The sequence below is a fragment of the Geotrypetes seraphini genome, chromosome 11, assembly GCF_902459505.1.
Source record: "Geotrypetes seraphini chromosome 11, aGeoSer1.1, whole genome shotgun sequence".
In the NCBI taxonomy this organism is placed as follows: Eukaryota; Metazoa; Chordata; class Amphibia; order Gymnophiona; family Dermophiidae; genus Geotrypetes; species Geotrypetes seraphini.
The window spans coordinates 57,539,663-57,559,538 of NC_047094.1; the positions used below are offsets into that span (position 1 = coordinate 57,539,663).

The 19,876-nt window shown below is 45.4% G+C and overlaps 1 protein-coding gene across 2 annotated transcripts in view; it reads left to right on the forward strand.

Annotated features, from left to right (window-relative positions):
* Nucleotides 1-19,876, forward strand: part of CLUAP1 (clusterin associated protein 1) — a 130,983-nt gene that overhangs the window by 108,946 nt on the left and 2,161 nt on the right. For both annotated transcript variants that reach the window (XM_033914557.1, XM_033914556.1), the window contains exons 10-11: nucleotides 4,382-4,492; nucleotides 16,714-16,769. In XM_033914557.1, coding sequence (XP_033770448.1) covers nucleotides 4,382-4,492; nucleotides 16,714-16,769 — 167 coding nt within the window. The remainder of the gene's footprint in view (nucleotides 1-4,381; nucleotides 4,493-16,713; nucleotides 16,770-19,876) is intronic.

Below are 19,876 nucleotides of genomic sequence, written 5' to 3' on the forward strand. Positions count from 1 at the left end.
TTATTATCGTGGTGCATGAGCATAGTAGAAAATCTCATGCCCTGTTTATGTTCCCTTCAGTAAAATCTCTTCCTGTAAAAGTAAGAAACATCATGGGCATTGTCTTTCCTATCAAGCAGCTTATTATGACAAAGATTTCCGTCCATTATTGATTAGATCCACATCTTATGAACATCACAGAAAACTTTTGAAGACTTTTCTTTTTTCCAAATTCTTGATCAATTAGATCTTTTGTATATCACATTATTCCTGTATTTTCTCATAACATAATCTTTTGTTAACCGCATTGAACTTATGGTTATGCGGTCTAGAAATTTGCTATTATGTTATGTTATTATGTTAACTAAGGCAAGCCCATAGAGACTTCTGAATTAAATAATGAAAAAGGAGCAGCCAGGAAGCGAAAAGTGATCTTGTGGGAAGAAAGGGTGTTCTAGGTATAAAGATAGACACACTGGAGTTTTTAGAGTATGATAGGGACCATACATTAGAACTGTTTAATGGAAATAATCAAGACGAAAACTCATAAAAATGTAGATAAAGACGACTTGGGATAAAGGCTAACCAAATTTTAGTTTTGGTTACAGTGCTGAAACCAGCCCAAAATCCTTTTCATGCCTAGTTTTGGCCAAAAGGTTATTTTAATTTTTAGCTATTTAGCTATATTTTTGGTTTTGGCTGAAAATGACCTTGTGTTTTCAGTGGAAGCCAAAAATTTGTACTTTGTCCCATTTTGTCTCCCCTCCCTCTCTTCCTCCCTGAACAGGAGTTGACCCTCATCCCAGACCACTACCCACAAGTGTTTCCCACCTTACACCTGTAAGCCTACCCCCCCCCCCAGGCCTATCTTACAATCCGTGGTATCCAGTTAACTCCTGCTCATCTCAGCTCTGCTTTCAAAATGGCTGCCATGACTGAGGCATTGCTCCTGTCCTGCCTACACTACTAGACAACCAGTTATTGTAAGGTAGTCCGAGGGGGGGAGCAAGGCAGGGGGGGGCACTACTCTTTGTATTCTTTTTCTTTAATAATTTTATTTTTATTAAGATTTCTTCATATATTGCAATACAGTATTTGGAAAGCAAAAAGGAACTCAGAAATTAACATCAAATATAAAAAATAAAGATAAGGAAAACAACAATTTCAAGCCCACATCATGGGGAGCGGGAAAATTTCCTCCACTGCAGAAAATTATCATAATCCCATTTAAACCCAATGGAAGAATCAAAAAAGTAAAACATTTTCATTTACTCTCAGTCTTAACAGAAAGAAAAGTTTCTAAAGTCTGTTCCAAAAACGCATATGAATTTGTTTCCCAGGTGACCAGACATTTACAGGGAAACTTCAAAAAGAAAGTACCTCCTCCAACTAGGACTCTAGGTCTCAGCTGGAGAAAGGCTTTATGACGACATTGAGTTTGTCTGGGCACATCTGGGAAAACTGAAACTTTCTGACCATAGAACATAATCACTTTTTTTTGGAAAATAAGCTTTCATAATTATTCTTTTCTTTTCCACTGATGACATCGTAACAAGTAAAGTAGATCTTTTAGTTATAAGTTCATGAGTATTCTTTAAAAAATTTGGATTTAGCTCACACCTTTTAGTAATAGCTCAAGGTGAACTACATTCAGGTAGAATAGGTATTTTTTCTGTCTCCAAAGACTTCTAATCTAAGCTTGTACTTAAAGCAGTAGAGGGTAAAATGACTTGCCCAAGATTACATAAAGCAGCAATAAGATCTGAACTTGGCTTCCCCGGTTCTCAGCCCATTGCCTTAACCATTAGACTTCTTCTCCACAGAAGCATAAAACAGTTTTCACAGTGTTACTCTGGGCTAGCTGCCAAGAAGAGTTCTACTAGGAGAGCTTGTAGTTTCAAATGGAGGAGTCTAGAGATGCTATAGATCAGTGTTCTTCAACCTTTTACACCTATGGACTGGCGGAAATAAAAGAATTATTTTGTGGACCAGCACCGGTCCACGGACTGGCAGTTGAAGAATACTGGGCTAAATCGTAGGCCAGACTTCGCACATCTCCGCTCCAGACCCTGCCACCATAATAGTACTAATTGTAACACTATTTTTTCCATTCATTTTTCATATATACACACAATATAATCTTATTAACAACACATAATAGTTAAACACAGAATTAAACTACTCAAAGCACACTGTACGTATGCTTCTCAACATTCATTCCTACCAGAACACAGATAACCCCTATGCATAAGAACATAAGCAATGCCTCCGCTGGGTCAGACCTGAGGTCCATTGTGCCCAGCAGTCCGCTCACGCGGCGGCCCAACAGGTCCAGGACCTGTGCAGTAATCCTCTATCTGTACCCCTCTATCCCCTTTTCTAGCAGGAAATTGTCCAAATACGGGACCAAAAACTAAAAGTATTAATATATACAAACAAAACCTAAGATGCAAGACTCTGCATGCAGTACAACCCCAGAGAAAAAGAAACAAATGCATTATCTTCGATCTGGCTCCCTCTTCCTCACTGACAAAGCTGCGGGCAATGGCTCTGGAAGCCTTCCCTCTGATGTTGTGACGTCAAAGAGAAGGCTTCCGGTTCAGGCGCAGGATGCGCATAGGAGCCACTGCCTGCAGCTTTGTGCACTGTGGCAGTGAAGAAGAGGGAGCCAGCCCAAAGATAATGCCGCATCGATTGCACCGCAGACTGGTGGTTGAAGAACACTGTTTCGGGCCCGATGCACATGCTGGCCCTGTGGACCGACAGGAAATTTCTGCGGACCGGTGGTTAAAGAACACTGCTATAGATCTCTTAATTTGCTCTGTACAAAGCTGCTTGAATACTGTCTACATTTGTCAGACGTAAGTGTGAAGACCAACTCTAAGGGTTCATGTTAGTGAAATTGGATCTTATCATATAGAAGGCAAATCCATTTTCGCACAGTCTTTAGTTGCTCGCTTTGTGAGACTAGATACTTATGAAACCACCCATCAAGCATCCTATGTGTCATGGGACCTCAGTGTTCTTACCCAGCTGATGAAATATTGTGAACCACTATATACCTGCCACTTGAAGCACCTGATTTGGAGATCTTGTTTTTGGTGGTGGATACTTCAGTGCACAGGGTCAATGAATTCCAAGTCCTAGTGTTGGATCCACTTTATACTAAGATTTTTAATAAGGAGTAATGCGACTCTTCACCCCTCCCTTTTATCAAGCTACGCTGCCAAGCAGCGCAAGCTAAATGCTAAACTACCCATAGGATTAGAATGGGCAGTTCGGCATTTAGTTTGTGCTGCTCAGCAACGCGACTTGATAAAAGGGGAGTGTGATATATATATATATATTTTTTTTTTTTTTTTTTTTAATTTTTTTTTATATTAAAGGGCAGCTCCACATAGTAGAAAACACTATTGCATTACTTTTAGTATGAATGCAATAAACTTTACACATCATAGCAATTAGCTCATTACCCATTACTGTGGTATTTATGAACTTGTAAATTTACTATTTTTTAAGGAAGTATGTTTCTCATCATACCCCATTCAGTTGATTTGGGGAAGTATCAGGGGTATTGTTTTTCATAGAATTGTTTGGTTAATTTTCCTTCATTTGTGTCAGTTTTCCTATATAAAGGGTCAAAATTACATTTCAGTAAACCCAAAAGTAGCCTTCCTATGTCCCTTTGTCTGAGAAAGCAATATGCAGCTTCAGGCTACTTCCACTGTAAATCTGTGACCAGTCTGTAATGGTTAATTAAAGAGAAAATCTTGACTATCTACTGGGGAACCATCTGCTTCCCATTCTATATATTTAGACTGTTATATGGGGAACAGGGTAATTGCTAGAAGAATACAGTAATAAAACCTTCTTAGGTCCTGCTCTAAGGAGAGCTGAGGCTATAGAATAGTGAATTAAAGCCAGAGTATATATATGTATGTATGTTCAGTTTATTTGATATACCGCTTTTCCTTATAATTATTGTCAGATCAAGGCGGTTAACACTAGGTGCTTAACCTTTTCCTATCGTGTGTCCCGGATGACGGGACATTCCAAAAATGACATAAACAGTGGATAAACAGTCTGTATGGACTAATAAAGAGCCAGGAACACAAAATATTTGAATTTACAGACTTATGACTTATTTACATTATGTTTGCAATAGCTGTAAATGATAACGGTGAATAATATAAAGCTTTGCTAAACTAATTACGATTGGAACCAGCGTAACATAAAATTTATTACGATAGGAAAAGGTTAAAACTTCTCTATCTGTCCAAAAAGAATCACAATCTAACTAAAGCAGTATATTAAACATTGGTGTTCTCTGTGCTGTCATGAAATAGATGCTAATTTTCAGTGAGGAAAACTAAATCCAGAACTCATTATTCATTTTTGATAGATAACAACGATGATTCAGACATTGAGATCCAAGAGGATGAGGGTTCTGACAGTGACATTGAAGACAAGCGTCCAATGAATCCACGAACGGCTCGAAACGTCATGATGCAAGGTACACTTCTCTTCTTTTCTGCTTCACCCTCTGACCTGCCTTCCAAAACATTTCCAAGAAAAATAAAAGGGGTTGCAGTCACAGAAGAATGAAAATGAAGATACGTTTAAAGCAAATAGACTTGTTGCATACTCAGATGTTTCCCCGAAAATGAGTCAGTATCTTATATTAACTTTGGGTCCAAAAAACACATTAGGGCTTATTTTCGGGGACTGTCTTATTTTTTTTCATGTACAACAATCATCTCTCCCTTCCTCACCTCCATCCCAATTCTTCCTCTTTCTTTTCTCCCCAACCCCCCGCAGTATCTTTCCTCCCCTCTCACTCATCCCCTTATGCAGCATCTTTCTATCCCTCCCATCCCCCTGTGCAGCAGAACCTCACCAACCCTTCCACCATGAGACCGACATACCTCCGTTCCGAGGCCTCCAAAAACAGCGACGGCAGCAGTGCTCTGAATGGGCTGCTTTGCAGCCTTCCCTGCCATGGCCTTCCCTCTGCCACGTCACTAATGTGTCAGGGGGAAGGCCATGAAGCAGCCTGTTTAGAGCGCTGCTGCCGCTGTTGTTCTTGGAGGCCTCAGAGCGGAGGTATGTTGGTCTTACAGTGGGAGAGTTGATGTTGCACATGCTGCACAGGGGCATGGGAGGGAGGGATAGAAAGATGCTGCAGAGGGAAGGCTCAGCCCCAGCAGGGAAGACCGTGAAGCAGCTCGTTCAGAGCGCTGCCGCCACCATGGCTGTTTTTAGAGGCCAAGGAGCAGAGGTATGTCAGGTCTGACTGGGGTGGAAGTCGCTGAATTGATGCGTTTGATTTTTTTTTCGCAAATCAGGCAACACTAGTGTCAGGAATGGAGTTGAGAAGTGTCGGGGACATTCGGAAGGGGCTTTAGGGGTTGATCTTAACTAGGGCTTATATTAGGAACATCTTTAAAATTCATTCTAGGGCTTATTTTTGGGGAAACACAGTATATATCACTACAGTAAATACACCTGGCAAGTAGCATTACCAGCACTTAAGAACATAAGAATAGCCTTACTGGGTCAGACCAATGGTTCATCAAACCCAGTAGCCCGTTCTCATAGTGGCCAATCCAGGTCACTAGTACCTGGCCAAAACTCAAGGAGTAGCAACATTCCATGCTACTGATACAGGGCAAGCAGTGGCTTCCCCCATGTCTTTCTCAATAACAGACTATGGGCTTTTCCTCCAGGAACTTGTCCACACCTTTCTTAAAACCAGCTACGCTATCTGCTCTTACCATATCCTCTGGCAACGTATTCCAGAGCTTAACTATTTTCTGAGTGAAAAAAAAAATTTCCTCCTATTGGTTTTTTAAAAGTAGTTCCCTGTAACTTCATCGAGTGTCCCCTAGTCTTTGTAATTTTTGATGGAGTGAAAAAACGATCCACTTGTACCCGTTCAATCATATCTCCCCTCAGCCATCTCTTTTCCAAGCTGAAAAGCCCTAACCGGTTTAGTATTTCCTCATACAAGATCAGTCAAAATATGTAATAGTGCTGTTTTCATTATCTTGCGTTGAGATCCACTACTCTTTTGAAAGCAGTTAGTGAAAGGCTTATTAGTTACCTTTCACATACCTACTGAGGTGCAGATGCATAAAACTCCGGTGCTATAGAGGAACACTAGGAAATTCTCAACATGTCAGGAGGGGGTTTGGGGTGTCCACTGAACTATCATGGAATTTCTCAAGATTTGAAGGAGGGTCAGGAGTCTACTGGACCACCAGAGAATTTCTCAAGGTCGGGAGGGGTGTCAGGGTCCACTGGACCACTGGGGAATTTTTAAGCTGGGTGAGGATGCTCAGATTCGGGCAGGAGTTTGGGGGTAAGGGAAATTATTAGCTGTGCTGATTTTCCTGTCGGGGCTTGAATCACTCAGTCTCTTGACAGGAAAATTAGCACGAGACTTTTGACAGCTCAGAGCTGTCAGTAGTTTTCATCTGTTAGGGCAGAGGCTGTTGCTCTGAGCATTAGAGGGAATTGCTAATGGATTTGTTTAAATAACAGCAAGCTCATTAGCATAGGATTTTCAGTCACTGCTTGCATGCATGGTAAAACAGTGGCTGAAAGTCTCTGTGCATTACCCTCATTGCCAGCACAGTAGGTTTGGTATATCTGCCCCGAATTCTTAGTCCACAATTACTATACTCTGAATTCGAAAAATGGCATGAACCAGTTGTTGTGCAAAAGATACCTGATCAGATTAGTATCATGCCTTAGCTTATATTTCTGAAGGAAAATTAGTGCATGCGGTAAATTGGCAGCTGTACTATTTTACTAAAAGTGTGGGAAATATCTCCTTTAGGGCACTTTTTAAAATGAAAAGAAAATTCTAGTGCAATAGGCACATTATTCTTGAACACGTGGGTTGTATATCTCTGATCGTGCGATCTGGTGTAGAGAGCCTCATTTCCTTTTTCCTGCTCCGCCTTCTGTCATTCTAGGCTTTCCTCCAGTTCTTCAGTTTTACTCTCTACATGCAAGATGGTAGGAACTGGTCTGTTCTACTCATGTTTATTTTTCTTTAATTTCAGTTTTTTGTTATCCGGTCATGAGGTTTTTCAGTGCTGCAGAGGCTTCCGGTCTTAGGATATCTCTGACTGCTAGAGAACACAGACTCTGAGAGAAGAAGTCTGTAGCCAAGAGGCAGCCAGCTTTGCAGGGCACCAGTTGACCAGCCTGCACTAACAGTCCAAGAGCTCAGGGACAATTCCCTTGGGAGCAGTGCAGCTGCATGTTTTGTCTGCATAGAGTTTGAACTCAGGCTGTGTGGCCCCATAGCAGTTTTCACCAGAATCAGGTGCTGACTGCATTTCTTCCCCCTGTCTGTGCGTGTAAATTCTAGTGGGGGTTTGAGGTCTCAGTCCGGCTGGTAGGACTGAGGAGAAATCTGAAGAAACAAGCTATTGCCATTTCCAGGCTTGTCTGAGGCAGAGGTTTTCTGACTGCAGTTTCAGTCCAAGCAGCTCCCAGTACCAGCATGGCACTGTGAGTTATTGTCAAATTCAACAACGAAGAATCAGAAGAATATACAACAACCTTTGGCATCCCTCAAGGTTCAATCTTATCTCCCCTGTTATTCAACATTTATCTTGCACCACTACTGAATCTATGCCAGTCTATAGGATTCACTGCCTTTTCATACGCAGATGATATACAGTTAATTCACCCATTTAATCCTGAAAATTACGAAGACATCAAATCGTTAAATGAAAAACTCAAACAAGTTCATAATTGGCTTAACAATAATAAATTATCATTAAATATAAATAAAACAAAAGCAATGATTTTTAACTGGAAAAGAGATATAGGACTAAATTCTTCTTTCCTACTTAACAATAAACCCATTGAAATCGTCCCCAAAACAAAAATATTAGGCGTAATAATTGACGATAGTCTGGAATTTAAAGATCACATTAATAATCTAGTTAAAACCTGCTTCTACAAATTACGCTTAATTCGATCTCTTTCTAAATTTCTCGAACTCAAATCTCGCAATATCTTAATTCATTCTTTGGTTATATCAAAACTGGATTATTGCAACTCTTTGTTGCTCAATGTTACCCAAAAGCAAAAACGTCAAATGCAAATAGTTCAAAACTCGGCCATAAAATTAATTTATGATGCCAAGAAATTCGATCACGTCACTCCACTATTTAAAGATGCACATTGGCTTCCTATTTGCCAACGCATACAGTTTAAAGTTTTACTACTTATCTATAAAAACATGATCTTCAAAGAACCACAATGCATTTCTAAGATGCTAATCCCCTATTGTTCTGCACGCTCTCTCAGATCAGCTTCCCAAAACCTATTAGTAATTCCATCTTTGAAAATTATAGGCACCCGTAGATTGGAAATGTTTTCGGTCGTTGGCCCCCAATGGTGGAACTCTTTGCCCCAATATATAAAAAACGAAAAAGATGCTCCTTCTTTTAAGAAATCTCTTAAAACTTATCTTTTTAAAAAAATTTTTAATACATAAATAATAAAAAAACTGAAGTTTCGTTTCAAGTATTTTAATACCTCCCTGATGTTCATTCCTTAAATGTATTTCTTTTTTTTATGATATGTAACTTTAACCTCCCTTTCCTCCCAATTGTTGTTGGTCCTGTCTAAAATCTATCGTTTTTTTATTGTATGTTATTATTATTTTAAAGAATTGTATGTTTTTATTATCTTATCTGATTGTATTTTAATGTACATCGCTTTGTATAACGATATAGCGATCCATCAAATATTTAATAAACCTTGAAACCTTGAAACCTTGTTAGGTGCCATCCACTCTTGCTCGAGTCCTAGCGACTTGATGAATTGCAGATCTAAAAATAAATAGGTTTTGTGCTAGTCTGGAAAGGTTCTCCAGTGTTATCCCCATAGTTGTTTCCAACGTGTCCGGCCATCTGATTGCAGGTTGCCCTCTTCGCCTGGTTCCTTCGATCTTCCCAAAAGATGATATCCTTCTCCAGTGATCTCTCACTTTTGATGGTGTGACGAAACTAAGACAGTCGTAACTTCATCATTTGGGCTTTGAGTGACATAGCCAGTTTGATCTCTTCCAGAGTCTGTTTGTTAGTTCTGGTGGTCCACGGCATGCCTAAAATCCTTCTCCAGCAAAGTTCAAATGAGTCAATCTTCTTTCTGTCTTGTTTCCGTAGTGTCCAGCTTTCGCATTCATAACTGACCACTGAGAAAATAAGTGTGTGGATAAATTTGATCTTCATTTGGAGTGTTACCTCCTTGCCTTTAAATACTTTGTCGAGAGCCTTCATTGAAGAGTGGCCAAGTGCTAGTCTGCGGAGTATTTCCTCCCTACTAGTTGCTTCTTTATTTACAAAAGAGCCCAGGAGATAGAATAGAAGTTGTAAAGGATTTCAATTGCCTTCAAGCTCAAAATCTTCATCATTTTCCGTGTTCATGATCTCCATCTTATATTCAGTTCTAATCCCATGTTATGACTTTTGGCTTTGACTTTTCTCAGTAGATGCAGCATGTCTTCTTTGTTGCTGGTGATGAGTGTTGTATCATCTGCATAGCGCAGGTTGTTTATATTCCGGCCACCGACATTGAAGAGTCTGTAAAAGTGATTTTTGAGAGTTTCTGGGGCTAGGGACAGGATCTCCCATCTCTAAAATCCTATTCCATGAGGTTTTTGACCCTTCATTTAGCTCCCAAGGACTGTTTTTGATGCTAAAATTGCATCATGCACAGGAGGACCAGGGCTTGGCCAGGTGGCAGCCCTGGACCTCAGAGAAGATTCAATGGTGCACAGGCTGTATAAGCCCACAGCGCTTCTGGAGATAATTACTGAGTCTCTAGGAATTAAAGATAGAGCCTTCTCAGTCTACTGCTCAGTGCTCCACTGGTGAGCATCACTAAGGCTCAAACTACATTCTTTCCCTCCCATCCAGACATTACTAAGATGTTTACAGACCACTGGGAGGTCCCAGAGGGTAAAGTTACCTAATGAATGCTGAATTTCATCAGCTGTTTATTCCTCTGAAGGTGAATTCTCTGGTGGTGCAGGTAACCAAGCTTATCCCAGGACAAGCAGGCATGATATTCTCACATGTGGGTGACGTCATCTACGGAGCCCCAGCGCGGACAGCTTTTCAAGCAAACTTGATTGAAGTTTCAAGTTTGCTACACTGCACCACGCATGTGCATGCCTTCTTGCCCACTAGAGGGCGCATCCTCACCTCGTGGTCCTCAGTTCAGTTTTTTCCGCGGAGCCAGAAGCCCTGTGGAAATTGTGCTCTTTGAATTTAGCCTTCTGACACCGCGGCTGTGTGTTTTTTCACGGTCGCTGTGCTTAATTTACTTTTCTTTCTTTCTTTTCTTTCAGTTTTCGTCAAAAAAAAAAAAAAAAAATCTTTTTCGTTCGGCTCCGGGGGCTCCCGGTAGCCGCGGCCGTGGGGGCTCCCGGTAGCCGCGGCCGTGGGACCTCGCTTGTTCCCGGCCGGTTTTTGGGCCCATGTCCCGTCCTGTGAAGGGCTTTAAAAAGTGCACCCGGTGCGATCGGCTCCTGTCGATTACCGATCCTCACCGGTGGTGCTTGCGTTGCCTGGGCCCTGAGCACCCCTCCGACACCTGTTTCCGGTGCTCCACTTTTCAACGGAGAGCTCTCCGCCGCCGTCAGGCCCGTATGGCGGAGCTCTTCGCTGTTGACCCCGCGGCGGGGAAGGCCTCGACATGGGCCTCGGCTTCGGCCCCGGCCTTGACCTCGACCTCGACCTCGGCCTCGACTCCTTCGTCTTCGCCCCGGGAACCCCCGGCGTCGAAGCCGGTGTCTTCGACCCCGAAGTCGGCGAAGGGTAAGTCCTCACTTCCTGCTTCTGTTTCAGCCTCGAAGAAGCCATCCTCGAGCTCCTCGGCGGGGCGGGTGGGTCGTCCTCGGCCCCGCCCCGAGCGCCGAAATCGGGTGCCCCGCGGGAATACTCGGTACCGAGGTCGCCCTCGAGGGAGCACCTGACGGCCCCGGACCTGCCGACTATGATGGGGGTTCCCGTCTTTCAGGACTTGCTCCGGGCTCTCATTGCCTCGGAGCTGTCCGGGGCCCTCACGCACCTTCAGCAGGCTTCGGCCTCGGCTGCCCCGGCGTCCGTGACCTCGGTCCCGGTGCCCTCGACTTCGGGCCCGGGGGGGGTTTTGGCCTCGGCCCCGACCTTGCCCTTGACCTCGGTTGACCAGCCTGAGCGGAGTGTGCGGCCTCGGGACAAGGTGCGACGGGTTCGGAGGATCTCTTCCTCGTCGTCCTCGTCGAGGTCCTCCCGGGGTTCCTCGCCCTCGGGCCGGCCTCGGGCGAAGCGTCGGTCGAGGAAGCCCAAATGCCACCGGGCGTCTCCTCGACGACACGGTCGCTCCTCGCCGACCGGGGCCGAGACCCTGCGGGTCTCCGAACTGCGCCTCGATAACCCGAGGCTTTTTCGTGCGTCTGAGGTTGAGTGCTCGAGGGACTCTTCGCCAAGACGAAAGGGGCGTGCCTCGGTGCCCCATACCCCGGGGACTTCCCGAAGGGGTTCCTCGGGGCATGGCCGGTCCCCGACCCCATCCAGATCGCTCGGTGCAGCTTCTTGGGGTTCGGGGTCTGGTACGGGGAAGGAACCTCGATACTCACGCGAGGCTTCTCCTTCCTTCTTGGCGAGGCGCTCGTCTCGATCTCCCTCCCCGCCTTCGAAGCCCTCCTCTTTCTCGAGGTTCATTCTAGATATGGGAAGGGCTTTGGACCTTGATCTGGGAGCAGGATCAAAGTACACGAAGGAGTTTATGGAGGAGCAGGATTTACCCTCCCCTCCTCGAGAGACGCCTCGGTTGCCTCTCAATAAGGTTCTTAATCAGACCTTTTTGAGGAACCTTGACTTCCCTCTTACAGTCACAGCGGTGCCTTCTAAGATGGAGTCTAAATATTGCACGGTTCCGTGCAAGGGCTTTGATAAAGCTCAGCTGTCCCACCAGTCCCTGCTGGTGGAGTCAGCTTTGAAGAAGTCGCAGCCGTCCAGAGTCTCGGCGGCTGTTCCCCCCGGACGGGAGGGACGGACCTTGGACAAGTTTGGTCGTCGCCTCTATTCCAACTCTTTGATGGCGACCAGGGTCCTGAATTACGCATTCACCTTCTCGTCTTATTTGAGACAGATGGTGAAGTCGTTGCCGAGGTTTTATGGAGTCATGCCAGATTCCCATAAAGAGGATTTTGGGGCTTTTATGTCCAATTTGTCCCAACTGCGTCTCTACCTCTTCCATGGGGTGTATGACGCGTTTGAGCTCGCCTCTCGTGTGTCAGCCTTCGCAGTGGCCATGCGCCGTCTGGCATGGCTCCGTACCCTGGATATGGACCCGAACTTACAAGAACGTCTGGCCAATCTTCCATGTGTTGGCTCAGAGCTGTTTGATGAGTCCTTGGAGGCGGCGACCAAGCGTTTGTCTGAGCACGAGCGCTCTATTGCCTCGTTGGTCCGTCCCAAACCCCGGGCTCCGCCGCAGAAGCCGTTTAGACCTCCTCCGCGGCGGTACCCGCAGAAGTCGACGCCGGCCTTTTCCAGGTCTCCGCCCCGACGTCCCCAGCAGCAGGGCAGGGCGTCCCAACCGAAGCCTCAGGCACAAGGAGCGTCTAAACCCGCTCCGTCTTTTTGACGTGATGTGCGGTTGGGGGCGGACCCCCTTCCTATCGGGGGCCGACTGCAGGCCTTTCTTCCAGCATGGGCCGAGATCACGTCGGACGCTTGGGTGCTCCGGATCATCTCCGAGGGCTACTCGCTGAATTTCTCGTCCATGCCACCGGAACATCCGCCGGCGGCTTCTCTTTGCTGCCGAGACCAGCTTCCTCTTCTCCTGTCCGAGGCCAGGTCCTTGTTGGGCCTTCGGGAGGTGGAGCATGTGCCCCCGAACCAAAGGGGACGGGGGTTTTACTCCCGTTACTTTTTGGTCCCGAAGAAGACCGGGGACTTACGCCCCATTCTGGACCTCCGGAGGCTCAACAAGTTCCTTGTCCGGGAGAAGTTCCGTATGTTGTCCCTTCCAGTCCTGTACCCTCTACTAGACTCGGGGGACTGGATGTGCTCCCTGGACCTCAAGGAAGCATATACGCATGTTCCGGTGCATCCCACCTTTCGCCAATACTTACGGTTCCAGGTGGGGGAGTTGCACCTCCAATATCGAGTCCTCCCCTTCGGGCTGGCCTCGTCTCCTCGGGTCTTTATGAAGTGAATGGTGGTGGTCGCGGCTGCCCTACGATCCCAGGGGCTGCAGGTCTTCCCCTACCTGGACGATTGGCTGATCAAAGCTTCATCCCAGGTGGGGGTTATCTCAGCGACCCGACAGACTATCATCTTCCTTCAACGTCTGGGGTTCGAGGTAAATTTTCCCAAATCGCAGTTGTGCCCGGCTCAATCCCTTCAGTTTATCGGGGCCGTGTTGGACACGGTTCGCCTTCGTGCATTCCTGCCTTCGTCGAGACTGGAGGCTCTGCTTCGCCTGGCCCGTCAGATTCTGCGGCAGCGCTCCGTCTCTGCACATCGGCTGATGATTCTACTCGGCCACATGGCTTCGACAGTTCATGTCACGCCGTTTGCCCGATTGCGTCTGAGACTCCCTCAGTGGACCTTGGCCTCCCAGTGGCGCCAGGATCGAGACTCGCTCTCCCTTCCTCTAACGGTCACTCCTTCTTTGAGATGATCGCTCCGTTGGTGGACCAACTCTTCCAATCTTTCCTGGGGTTTGCTCTTTCTCATCCCTCCGCATCGCAAGGTCCTGACCACGGACTCTTCGGAGTACGCGTGGGGGGCTCATCTCGACGGTCTGCGGACTCAAGCGCTATGGTCGGCGGGGGACCGTCGTTGTCACATCAATGTGTTGGAGCTTCGTGCCATTTTTCTGGCAGCCCGAGCCTTCGCTCATCTGCTGCGCAATCAGTTGGTCCTGGTACGGACAGACAACCAAGTGGCGATGTATTATGTAAACAAACAAGGGGGAACGGGCTCTTGGTCCCTGTGCCGGGAAGCCTTTGGGAATGGGCGACATTTCAGAACATCTTCCTGCGGGCGGTTTACATTCAGGGAGAGAAGAATTGTCTAGCCGACAAACTCAGTCGTCTTCTCCAGCCGCACGAGTGGTCGCTCAACTCCCGAGTTCTGCGCGAGGTCTTCGACCGCTGGGGGACGCCTCAGGTGGATCTGTTCGCCTCCCCGGAGACTCACAAACTGCCCCTCAATTGTTCAAGAATTTACTCCCAGGACCGTCTCGAGGCGGATGCCTTCCTTCTCGACTGGGGAGGGAGATTCCTTTATGCATTTCCTCCTTTTCCTCTGATCTTGAGGACGTTGGTTCATCTCAAGTCGTCCGGAGCCATTATGATTCTCATCGCGCCTCGTTGGCCTCGTCAGCACTGGTTCTCCCTGCTCCTTCAACTCAGTGTCAGGGAGCCTCTACTTCTGCCTGTGTTTCCCTCTCTGCTGTCTCAGAGTCGAGGTTCGCTGTTGCATCCCAATCTTCAGTCATTACATCTGACGGCTTGGTTCCTTTCCCCCTGACTTCGGCGGTCAGAGAGGTGTTGGAAGCCTCGTGAAAGGCCTCTACTCGGCTTTGTTATTCCCAGAAGTGGACCAGATTTTCATCCTGGTGTACCTCGCACCATCTGGATCCAAAGTTGGTTCAGGTGTCCTCGGTTCTGGAGTATTTGTTACATTTGTCCGAGTATGGCCTGAAGACATCCTCCATCCGGGTACATCTCAGTGCTATTGCTGCTTTCCATCGGCATCTAGAGGGACGTTCTCTCTCTCTTCATCCTCTGGTGGTTCGGTTCATGAGGGGTTTAGTTAATGTTAATCCTCCTCTGAAACCTCCTCCTGTAGTTTGGGATATGAATGTGGTCTTGGCTCAGCTGATGAAACCTCCCTTTGAGCCAATTGACAAGTCTCTTCCTAAGTTTCTCACTTGGAAGGTGGTCTTTTTACTTGCGCTCACGTCTGCTCGTCGAATTAGTGAGCTTCAGGCTTTGGTTGCGGACCCGCCCTTTACTGTGTTCCATCATGACAAGGTGGTTCTTCGCACCCATCCTAAATTTCTACCTAAGGTTGTGTCTGATTTTCACCTCAATCAGTCTATTGTCCTTCCGGTGTTCTTTCCGAAGCCCCACTCTCATCCTGGGGAGGCGGCGCTTCACACGCTTGACTGTAAGAGGGCGTTGGCTTTTTATCTCCAACGTACCAAGTCTTATCGGAAGGTTCCTCAATTATTTTTGTCCTTTGATCCTAATCGGCTGGGACATCCTATTTCCAAGCGCACCTTGTCCAACTGGCTAGCGGCTTGTATTTCTTTTTGCTACGCTCAGGCTGGTCTCACGCTCCATGGTCGAGTCACGGGGCATAAGGTCAAGGCTATGGCAGCTTCTGTTGCTTTCCTCTGGTCTACTCCTGTGGAGGACATATGTAAAGCTGCCACTTGGTCTTCGGTTCATACGTTCACCTCCCACTACTGTCTGGACAATTTGTCCAGAAGCGACGGCCGGTTTGGCCAGTCGGTGTTACGTAACCTGTTTTCCTAAATTGCCATCCTCCCACCTGCCCTTCTTTGGTTGGCTTGGAGGTCACCCACATGTGAGAATATCATGCCTGCTTGTCCTGGGATAAAGCACAGTTACTTACCGTAACAGGTGTTATCCAGGGACAGCAGGCATATATTCTCACAACCCGCCCACCTCCCCGGGGATGGCTTCTTTGCTGGTTATGGAACTGAGGACCACGAGGTGAGGATGCGCCCTCTAGTGGGCAAGAAGGCATGCACATGCGTGGTGCAGTGTAGCAAACTTGAAACTTCAATCAAGTTTGCTTGAAAAGCTGTCCGCACTGGGGCTCCGTAGATGACGTCACCCACATGTGAGAATATATGCCTGCTGTCCCTGGATAACACCTGTTACGGTAAGTAACTGTGCTATACCTTCCTCCCCAATGAAGGGGGAGTAATGTTGAAAGATTCACAGGACTGCAGGCTGCATTTTGTCCTTAAGAGATAGTTTGAGGCTGTGGTGTTGGGACAGAAGGCTGATTGATTCTCATAGCCTCTCCCCCCTGTGTTTTTCTTGGTGGGCACCACGTCTTCACCTCGGAGTTTTTGTTATTTTTTTCACTGGTTTTTATTTGTTTGAATACAACACTTTTTACCTTTTGTGAAACTGCAGAATTATGTTTATATCTCATCCCTTATGCTCACTACCAGTTTTATAGTTCCCCCTTTTTCACTTTGCTACCATCACTTGATCCCTTTTTTTTTTTTATTTCAAATCTCTTACGGCAATTGTGCCTATTTTACTTTCACTTTCACATTGCTGTAAATGTTGCGGTTTTACTGCACAAAGTAAGGGCCTTCTCTCTTTTTCCTTTTTAATTTTCTTGGTGCAATGCTTTGCAAGAAATATATTTTTCAAGAAATGTTTGCTTTTTTTGTCTTGGTTTTTAGAGAGTATTTTGGGTAGATGGAACCTGCAAAATCTTTCCTTTTCCTGCCTGTCCTTTAATTTTGGGCTGGTTAGTGCAACAGAACCCAAAAACCCCAAAATTCTCACTTTAAGGTAGGCCAAAATATCTAAGAATATTAGTGTTTTATCTTTGAATGTGCACCAACAAATATGTGCTAAAATTGGAACCCTCCTATATTACAATGTGTTTAATACATAATTCCCTGATTTGTTTTCCTTTCTGTCTACAGGAAGAAATGGCACACGTATTGTGGGGACAATGCATGGCGGAGAAAGTGAGGATGATGTAAGTATTGCTCCATGGGTCATATCTGTTTTTACAGGTGTTTGATGGATAGCTTTATTTTTAGTTGATGTATTGATTTTAATGCTGCTGTTTTATTTTTATTGTTAATTTTTAATGTTGTTTCTTTGAGATCATCCAGTCCCAGTGTATTCTCACATGTGGATGTATTCTCACACCAAGCAGCATCATGGGGTAAAGACCTAGAACAATTGCTTTCGCCCACTACTTATGGGGAATTTAGGAAACGTCTAAAAACACACTTGTTCCTAAAGCATCTAGACAACTGATCCTCTCTTCTCTCTCCCCTCTATAGCGATTAACTTGTCCTTTTGATCACTCTCTCCTCAACAATGAATTTCCTGTCCTATTAATTCTCTTTCTTCCTCCCCTCTTAAAGTCAATTCAATTTGTTACCTTTGCTTAATCTTCTGTAAACCGCATAGAACTTCACGGTATTGCGGTATATAAGCTGTTATTATTATTATTATTAGATATAAGATCTTCTTAGATAGGACCCCAGCACTTCAAGCTGGTAGGCAACAATCTTGGTTAGGTAAATGTATTCAGCAAGCTATGCTATCCTGTTGCTGTTTTCAGAAATTAATTAAGACCACTTTGTTCGATAAGTTTATTACTTAATGAGAGTTTTATTATTGAAATTCTATTTTACAAATATTTGTATTTTTTACTGTATTATTGTATTTTGCTGATTGTCCAGTTCTTTTTAGTGTAAATTGCCTAGAACTTTTGGTTATGGCAGAATAAAAGAATAAAGTTATTATTATTATTATCCAACTGAGCATGGTATGGATGCTGCCTAGTTTGCATATCTTTAAGAAAGTTCTGGCAGCATCCCACTATACATTCCCAGATACCTTTCTGCCTAACACACAAGCACAGGTACTTCAATCTCTTCCTCAGAGCTGGGAGAATGCGTTTTTGCAGTCTCTCTTCAGCATGTATTTCTTTTTAATTTCGAGTGCCTTCCCATACAGGTTTCATGCTTTTTATGGTATGTTTTCTTTAGTGTTTCCCTTGTTAATGTCTTCCTTATAATTTTCTTAGTTTTTCTCAGCCCTTCAAGTGGTTTTCTTTTGTGGTTTTGTTTTTTTATTATCTTTTTTGTGGCTCATTAGGCCTGCTTAGGCCTGAGCACCGGCCTCAGTTTTGATCTAGCCCCTTTTTCCTGGCTGCTATTCTTTATTTGATATCTAAGATAACCCCCACTGGCTTCAAAAGGTGCGCCCAGTGTAATAAAATGACCTCTGCCATGGACCCACACAGCTGGTACATTAGGTGCCTAGGGCTTAATTATCAACCTAATTTTTATACAGTTGAGGACACAGAAGACACATCAGGTCCAGTAGGAGAAACATATTGGCTTGTCAAAGGCTGGTCCATTGATGGCACCAGAAGCATTGACCTCAATGGCTGCCCAGACTACCTCTACCACTGAAAGTGTTCCAGCATCAAGGAAGCCTCCAAAAACACATACAAGTTTGACATCCTCTTTGGCACCGAGGGACTCTGATACTGTGTGTTGAAGGAAGCCTAAGAAGCATCAGCATCGATCCTCATCGAAGCATGATGCTGGGATCACCAGGGCATTCGAGTCTCCAGTCCTCAAGAAGCTTCAGCTCTGGGAAGATCGATCTCCCTCTATATTGGAGCTACTAGTGTGTTAGTTTACAAACAATCAGGCTCCTGCTCCCAGTGCATTGATTTCTCTTCAGATGACTCTGACCCAGCTTCCCAGCTTTTGCCAATGCCTCCTTTTGATGAGTGGTACCAGGCTCTGCTTAATGAGGAGCTAGTGCAGATGTTCCAGCTGCACTTTGATTAGGCATTGAGGGAATTGCACTAGCTGCAGCTCAGCCTCAGCTCTTCCTGAGAACCAGACTTTGCCTGTGGGGCGGTCTTCAGTGCTGGCACTTTGACAGGTGTCAGTTGACTCATGAAGCACCACCCTCAACATTGGGTGAGGAAGCTTCTCCAGAGTTATTGGTAGCTGTACCTCAGCGCCATTCAGGGCGTATGCCTGATACAGATACAGACTCACTGGGACCATCCTGAGTACTTAGAGGAGTCTGATCTTAACTATCAGATGAGAATCCACATTACTTCTCAGAAGAGGAGTTTTATGGTATCCATTCTGACCCCTCCCCTCTCCTTCGTTCACTGGTTTTGTGAAGGAAATGACTTTGGTCATCCCATTAAAATTGGAAACTTAGAAGGAGCCCATGGAAGAGATGTTATCAGTCTTGGACAAGAAATCATCTTCCAGGAAGGGAGTCAGAGTTCTTTTAAACCCTGTACTGAAGGACACACTGATGAAGAACTGGGAATTTCCCCTCTCAGTTCAGGTTGCACCAAAGAAGGTGAATACACAGTTTTGTATCAAAAAGGCTCCCAGATTCAAGTGGGCACAATTGCCACATTACTCTCTAGTACCGTAGTCTAAGATGGGCCAGAAGCTCCAGGACTCATGCCTCAGCACCCCCAGGTAGGGAGGCTCTAACTCTGGACTCGTTTAAGAGAAAACTTTATCAGGCCTCGATGATTATTGCCTGCATCCAGACCTACCAGTTTTACACAAGCATCTGCTTGAAGTCCCTGACAATCAGTGTGCTTAGTCTTGTGGACTCTATCCCTCTGGAGCAGGCCACACAGCTTTGTCAATTGGCCAAACATCAGCTGGAGGCATGCAGAACGTATCTGGCCAGGGGCAGCTATGATACTTTTGATATTGTGTTTAGACTCTCTGCCATGGGTGTAGGAATGCATAGACTCTCATGGCTACATGTCTCCTACTTGGAACAAGCAGTTCAAGAGAGGTTAGTGGACATTCCTTGGCAAGAAGGCAATCTTTTTGGGTATAAGGTGGAGGTGAATTCATTAAGAAACAAATTGACACCACTCAGTTCCTCTCTTGGGAGTCTCCAGCTGCATCCTCCTCTATTTGGAAGTTCCTAAGCAGGCTGAGGTGCAGACCCTACTATTCTCAAAGGTGTAAGCTTCTTCCATCTTCCCACTTATCCCAGCAGTCCCAGCCCCAACAATCCTGTCCACATCAACTTAGGACTCACCCCAACCAGCTCACTAGTCAA